Genomic DNA, 7,804 nt, shown 5'->3' with positions numbered 1-7,804 from the left:
TGATGAACAAGGCATTATATACTAATGAACAATATATGCAGCATTAAACGTATAAAGAAGCTGCATTCACTATGAAATTAACTTCATTAAGGAAAAAATGGGGAAAAAAAACAAAGATTTGCCATCAATGGAATTCAAATTCAAGTGCTGCATCAATCCATCTAGGTGATGTATATACTGTAAATCTTAAAATTCTATAGGCTAAAAATAGTTCTCAGATTGACAGTAAAAAAAAGTTCTCATTTGAACCTCCTCCGATATAAACTTCACAGTAGCCGAAGTTTCATCCTTCGATCGACTTTTCAGCATGCATATTATCCAAACAACTCTTATTATTATTTTGGCCTCCTACATATTTCACAACCAAAACAACTGATAAAGAAAAAAGTAAACAGAAAAGGTCACTTTTCATATTGGTGACTCTTTTCCACAACCCCTTTTATACAAAAGCAATCAAAAATTAAAACCCTACACTTCTTCTCCTTGAAGTGCAACTAACTTATTAAAAAAAAAAACATTTAATGGCAAACTAGGTCATCACCTTCTTCCAACTCAATTCCTTGGTCAGCAAGTCTCTTCTCCTTGTACACATACCTTTTTGCGCAAAATAAAAATATCGCCAAATTGAAGACACTCAGAATCATCAAGAGCCAATAGAAATCGTAAAGCCGGCCTTGGTTAAGGTTATCAGCTAACCACGGTTTCTTCAAAGTCACCTTATGGATAATGGTGACTAATGTGGAGCTCAAAAAGAACCCTAATGCCAATGTGCTTAGAAACAAACCCGTGCTCATTGTTTTCATCCCTTTAGGACACTCCCTCAGGAAGAAATCAATCTGTCCGATGTACGTGAACGCCTCCCCCGACCCCACCAGCAGGAACTGTGGGACCAAGACGAAGACAGTCAGCGGCACAGTGGCCTCGCTACCGTGTGACTGGGCCACCCGGAGCCGCTTAACCTCAGTCAACGCGGCCGCCGCCATGGCCGCGATGGATAGGACTAGACCGACGGCAATTCGTTGGAGGGGGGTGAGCCCGTGGGGGTTCTTCAACAACTTCCGACATATCGGGGTGATGATACGATCGTAGATCGGGACAGTCAGAAGGATGCTGGCGACGAAGAAGACGGTGAGGGACGCTGCCGGGATCTCGAATCCGCCGATGTGGCGGTCCAAGGTTGTGGCTTGGGACACCGAGAATGTTGTCATTTGGGCATAGACGGTCCAAAACATTATCGTTGTGGCCCATGTTGGTAGCATTCTTATCACCATCTTAACTTCTTCAACATCTGTTAACGTCGACAGATACCATTTGCCTTTCACTATGGACTCACCATCGTTTATTGCTGCCTTGTCCAGGAATCTGCAATAAAATTAAGTATTCACATTATGATTTGTTTAATCAAAGCATGTTTTTACGCAGTTTAATTAAGGTATGACTTATGATTTGTTTAATCAAAGCATGTTTTTACGTAGTTTAATTAAGGTATGACTAGAAGAGATGAAATTAGAATGATACATGATGAAAAAAAATAAAAGTAGAGTTATTTTTGTAAAATGATTGTTGCTTATAATCTCTTTAAAAATTTATTTTACCAAACACTTTTTTTTTTTTTTTGACTTGGGGGAGTTGGAGAGGGGGAGCAGTGGGGTTTGAACCCGAGACCTCACTGTTCACACACAGGAGGTCGCACCGCTTGGCGTTCACTTGGGGACTTTACCAAACACTTTTAAAAAGCTTATATATATATATATTTTTTTTATCGGATAACTCACTGTTCACACCGCTTGGTGTTCACTTGGGGACTTTACCAAACACTTTTAAAAAGCTTATATATATATATTTTTTTTATCGGATAAAGTTATGTTAGATGTTAACAATTAGTTCCCCAAACACTCCAAGAATTCACCAAATCCACCTTATCTCTCCAATCACCAAATTCGCTCCCAAAGGGGATCGAACCTGGGTCTCATCACTTAAGTGAGGACTCGGTGGCCAGATGAGCTAGCTTATATGCTCCTAAACAACTTATAAATTATTTTAAAAAGCTTAAAATAAGCTCAGCCAAACACTATGAATTGAAAAAGACATAACATGTATCTTGTCTATCTTGAAATAAATATTATTTCCAACATCAAATCAAATGTATCAAGAAAGTTGATAATTTTCTTTTTTTACCTCTAGTTATTAAATGGAAAAAAAAAAAGAATTTGTAATGATGACAAGAGCAGAATTTGAAGTTTGCATCATTTTATCATGGAGCTAGTCATAAAATAAGACACTTATTTATGAGATAAAATTTATCTTCAAACATGCATGCTTATTCAGGCACTGAGCAACGATCTAGTGAGAGACAGACTGATAATATTGAAAGTTTATATAGGTATATAATTTTTCCTATATATATATATATATATTTATAAACACTACATCAATCAAGACATATGGAGGTTGGCCACACGTTATGATAAGCTTCCAACTGGTTCAACGACTCGCAACCCCTCATCATTTTTTGTCATCTCATGAATTATGTCATTTTTTTCTGCTAATAATACAACACTCCCTACCAAAAGAGATGACTCGTTGCATCAACTTGATCCTTACTAGATACAATTTCTGTAACTTATAATATATATATATTTTATGCTACACATATTAACTAAATATCCATCATTTTAACTTGTAGTAATAATGAAATGATTGTATATATACCTTACCTAGTCACGAGTGAGTACAAAAAAGAGGGAATATCTTAAAATTAAAATAGACTCACTCTTTTCATTATCATAAGAAATCTATCTGCAGGAATTCCATGGTCTCCAAATGATTATTAATTCTTTATATCATGATAATTTCGGTTCAGGCAATCAGATCAAACTGATCACTACTCATAATTTTGGCGGTGTGAGATCCTATTTGTAAACAGCGAGGTCTAGCATTCAAACACCACCAATCTCCATACCCCAAGTCCAAAAAAAAAGTAAGAAAAAAAAAAGTCAAAAGAAACAATTAATGGAGATTTATTCGCTACATGGCTATATTGTTTATTGTACCTTTTATTATGACCATAAATAGGAAACAAATTCTTCACCGGTTAGCCACTAATTAAGGGTGGCAGAAAAATAATTACTCGTTTCCTTTTTTTTTTATTATTAATTAGGGAAGTGGAAATGATAGAGTTTGAATTTTGAACAGAGTTATATCACTTAATTAAAGGTCATTAGAGACATACTTACTCGTTCTTAAAACTAGTAAAATAAAATACTTAACTGGTTAGTTTGGTTAAAAACACAAAATAATTCATTAATTAACTACTCTTTTACGATAGAATATATGATAAGAATGAAGCATGACAGGAAAAGGTAAACAATCAAATAGATAAATAAAACAACGCAGACAGTTATTTACAGTTAGGAACCTATTCAGACAATGAAGTAGGACAAGACAGAATATGGAATCAGAGATGAGATAATATATCAAGATAGTAATTTTTTTTTTTTTTCATATTGTAAAGTAAAAAAATAAATATTAGCCCTTTTTTTAACTTAAAATACTTTTCTTTTATCTTTAATTCAGAATTACCCTTACTACTAAGAAGTTTCGTGATTGTAAATTAAATAAGGTTAATTGACAACTAAAAAGTTTGATGATTTTGAATTATAAGCAAAATAAGAATAATTTACGATATAGATGTTTCATTATTGTAATTACTATTCCCTCCGTCTCACTCTAATAATTTTGTTTTCTTTTTTGGGACGTCCCATTAGAATGGACTCGTTTTCCATTTTGAACAAAAAAATATACTATTTAATTGGTGTGGACCACACCACTTTCCTCTTAAAAATAAGTTTCTTTAACTCCGTGTCCAAAAAGAGTGAGCCCATTAGAATGAGACGTATGAAGTATAATTTTAGGTTAAAATTATATAAGCCACAATTTCTTTAACTTTTTTTTTAATCTAAATAACCAGTATATTTTATCTTTGCAATAGCAAACTAGCTATTTTATTAATTCACCCAACAATTTTATCTTATAACAAAAATGGAATTTAAATAAAACAACTCACCGGAACTCCTTGCTGTGGGGCAACATCTGCTTCTTCTTCTTGCTCTGAGTTTGAGCGGCGGCGGGGATGTCATCGACGTCGAACAGAAGCGCGGGGTCGGAGGGCAGGTCAAGGCGCCTCTTCCTCCATGCGGCGACGAAGACGGCGGCGATCTGCGTGAGCGGGCTGCCGGCGAGCTTCTTGAAACGGTAGCGCCTGGTGCCCGAGAGGAACACCACCAGCCCGAAAACAATGGCGCAGGCGCAGATCCCATACCCCCATTCCCTCCCTACGTTATCTTGAATATACACCAGAATCGTCACCGCTCCCAGCGATCCCGTGTTGATGAAGAAGAAGAACCAGTTGAAGAATTTTATCATCTGCTTCCTCTCCTTCCCGTCGGACTCGTCGAACTGATCGGTGCCGAAGCCCGAGACGCTCGACTTCAGGCCTCCTGTGCCGAGGGCCGTCAGGTATAGGGCTAAGTAGAGCACCGTGAACTGCGTTCCGCTCGCCGGAATGCACGCCTCGCTGTTCGGGGTGCACTTCGGCGGCCGGAGACTCGGGATGGTCGTTGAGATTGTCAGTAGGGTCACTCCCTAATCATCAACGTATATATTCACATGAGTCAATTCGAGTTTCAGAATTTATATTTTTTAAAGATGAATTTAATGTATTTATTTGTTTTAATCTACGAAAATTACTTGTTGGACTACTCCAGCTAGTTTGGGGATTATTCAACTGTGAATTTTGCATCATTTATTTAATTTAATTATTGGAATGAGCTTCTCCGATTTTCCTCTTCGCAGGAATTTTCTAGTAATATCAAATTATGAAGAAAATTTTAGTACGACGACGAAACCAACTAGGAAGGTCTTCTTTTTTTCTTTCTTTATGTGATAATATCGAGAAAAACCAACAAGAAAATTATCATCAATCTATAATTTATGATATATAATTGGATATGTCATATATGTGCTCACCGTAGCTTGAACCGTGGCGAAGATGCCTATGGTCAAGTACCTGCAAACCAAAATATCTGTGAGAATTTGAAGGCATATTACAATTAGGAGAGAAATTAAAATCGAACCTTCCTAGGAAAGTATCAGCTATGAAGCCGCCGAGCAAGCACAGCATGAAAGAAGTGCCGAGAAAGTTGGTAACATTGTTGGCGGCGGCGGCATTGCCGAGATGCATGGTTCCGGTCAAGTAAGTGACGAGGTTCACCGCGATGCCGAGCGTCGTCAGCCTCTCGAAGGCCTCGACCCCTTATCGCATCACAACATATATAGGGTTAGGTTACAGTGAAATTAAAAATTACAAACATCTTGCACTTAGTGAGTCGTAGTAAGGCAATGGTGGGATAAAATAAAAGAAATTAGGTACCGAGAATCATGGCGGCGCTGGTCCAGCCGCCGGAGGCAGATTTGAGGGAGGGGCGGCCCTTGTAGTCCCAGGCGTCGGGGAGGGTTTCGCCGGCGTCGATATTTGTTTGCGGAAGCACCGAAGCCATTTCTGTTCAATTATTATTTTCTTTTGGTTAATATATATATATGTATATGTAAAATGGTCTAAGCAAAGAGTGGAGCAAAGGATTCCTTAATTAAGCTCTTCTCTTTGGTGAGGGGTGGATTTCGAAGGTTGTCGAGGTGTTTCCTTTTATAGCTGTGGTTTTGTGTGTTTATGCAATTTTTTTTATAGATATTTATATTTAATTTATTTTTATTTTTTGGGGGTGGGAGGGGGAGGTGTTCTTTAATAATTGGGCACGTCACCCTTGCTAATTAGGTTCACTAATTTTTTAGTATGTGAGTTATCTGGGTTCATTGGACCAATGCGAATTATTGATTGCAGGAATTGATAATATAAGTTCGATGTAGTCTTTCACAAAGTTCAACTATAATTGTGTGATCAGAGCTCTTCCACACATAATTATCCATCTCCCATTGCTACAAAATGTACGTATTTTCGCTCGTAACTAAAAGACAACAATAAAATACTATATTTCCACTAACGCTTGTAATGGTTTAATTTGCAAGGTGAATGAAATTTGAATCTTCCAATGCTTTTTAAATTCACGTTGAGTCGTCTCTTTTCGTGTCTTTGTGTCCTATTTGTTTTAAATTTATTAATCGTAGCAACTGAGCAATTCCCCTCAGCATGAAAAAAAAGAATAATAATAATAAAAAAAAAGAATAAAAAACTTATCACTTTTTCATTTTCCTTTTTTCTTTTGTTATCTCAAGAAAATGTAATGACCATTAACCGGATTATGAATGTATAATTATTGAAAGCATAAATGATGGAACAATTAACCGAAAATTGAAACTGAGAAAATAATATAAATTTAATTTGCTCATTAATAACACGTGAACACATGTTTCTATCATTTTCTTTGTGAAAAGATAGTTTCCAGCCACTTAATATATAGTATTATCTAAATATACATATGTATGTATATGTATAGCTAGAAGGAGCACCTTATCACTAGGGCGGTCAAAATGGGCCGAGAATGGCCCAGCCCGATGGGCCCGCCCGTAGTTTTGGCCGGGCTGGGCTAGGATTTCCAAGGCCAAAAAAAATCCGGGCCTCCCTGGCCCAGCCCATGCAGCCCGCCGGGTCATGCGGCCCGTGGGCCAAAAAGTCCGCCGGGCTTTCGGGCCCAAATCGGCCCGTCAGTATAGAAGGTGAAAATTTCAAAAATTTATATCTCCTCTCAAATCCCAATCGGCCCGTCAGTATTACCGACGGCGTTTTGCCCACTCACTCGGTAATTACCGACGGCGTTTTGCCCACGGTAATTTTTTTAGTTTTATTTTTTTTTATTTTTTTTTATTTATTTATTTATTTATTTTATTGTATATCCACAATTTATTTCCGTATTTATACGGTATTGCATACTTTAGACGAACTGTAATGACCCGACTTTTAATTGAGGATTAAATTCTTCTAATAACTGATTTAAGGATTTATTATGATGATTAGGGTTCGGCATCCATTAATAAAATACACTTATATGAATTTGATAATTTATATACGTGATGATTTATTTTTATTTTATTTTATTTTCAATGAGTGACACTCAAAATATATTTTGAGTCCATTAATTTATTGTGGAGGATTTAACACTGAAGTGTTAAATATGAATCTTTTATCGATTGTTTTACTTGAGCCCATGAGTTATTTAATTTATGTTAGAGGCAAGCTCAAGTGAATTTTATGCTTCAATGAGAATTAGGCTTATATATCTTAATGTGTTTATATGAGATTAAGCACATATGGTTCTCATTCATCCACATCCCTCTCATTCTTCTATTAAACCAATCACCAATACGTTCACAATTTTCTTCACCTACTACTTCACAATTTTCTTCACCTCTGAAGTCAATCTCCAAATAGAATTTTGCTTCTTTAAAACCTATTCCACTATCTCACCTCACCCATTCCCACCTCTGCAGCAAGTTTTATAAGGTAATAGAGTGAAGATTATTCATCTCATTCAATTCTTCTTCACAAAAATTCTAACTTATGCGATATATCAATTCTGCAGAGACAAGCAACATTCACCACCAATCCAAGGTTTTCCCCTATTTCATTTTACAGGGAACCAACGATCACCAATACGTTTACACATGTATTTTGAAACTGAAATTACATGAAGGATTAATATACATGAATGAATGTTTGTGTACAGTTTACAATTGATCATTTACAGTATTTGATTTATGCTCAAATCCTATTTGCTAAGTGTTCGACTGC

At 36.4% G+C, this 7,804-nt stretch overlaps 1 protein-coding gene across 1 annotated transcript; it reads right to left on the bottom strand.

Annotated features, from left to right (window-relative positions):
• Nucleotides 1–314: 314 nt before the first annotated feature.
• On the bottom strand, nucleotides 315–5,724 carry LOC130994584 (protein NRT1/ PTR FAMILY 6.3-like). The gene is made up of 5 exons (XM_057919631.1): nucleotides 5,432–5,724; nucleotides 5,136–5,313; nucleotides 5,029–5,068; nucleotides 4,067–4,644; nucleotides 315–1,362 (listed from the first exon to the last, which is right to left on the bottom strand). The coding sequence occupies exons 1-5, from the start codon at nucleotides 5,556–5,558 to the stop codon at nucleotides 519–521; spliced, it is 1,767 nt and encodes a 588-aa protein (XP_057775614.1). The 5' UTR covers nucleotides 5,559–5,724; the 3' UTR covers nucleotides 315–518.
• Nucleotides 5,725–7,804: the final 2,080 nt, after the last annotated feature.

Source organism: Salvia miltiorrhiza, chromosome 7, assembly GCF_028751815.1.
Source record: "Salvia miltiorrhiza cultivar Shanhuang (shh) chromosome 7, IMPLAD_Smil_shh, whole genome shotgun sequence".
NCBI lineage: Eukaryota > Viridiplantae > Streptophyta > Magnoliopsida > Lamiales > Lamiaceae > Salvia > Salvia miltiorrhiza.
The sequence above is the reverse complement of the archived record's forward strand: the minus strand, read 5'-3'. Positions and strand labels throughout refer to the sequence as shown.

Bases quoted from the DNA above. Each gene is read 5' to 3' on its own strand.
- LOC130994584 (XM_057919631.1), bottom strand. From the start codon at position 5,558: ATGGCTTCGGTGCTTCCGCAAACAAATATCGACGCCGGCGAAACCCTC. The intron at 5,314-5,431 runs GTACCTAATTTC...TGATGCGATAAG, and splicing joins CAGCGCCGCCATGATTCTCG to GGGTCGAGGCCTTCGAGAGG. The intron at 1,363-4,066 runs GTGAGTTGTTTT...ATTTTATTGCAG, and splicing joins CCCCACAGCAAGGAGTTCCG to ATTCCTGGACAAGGCAGCAA.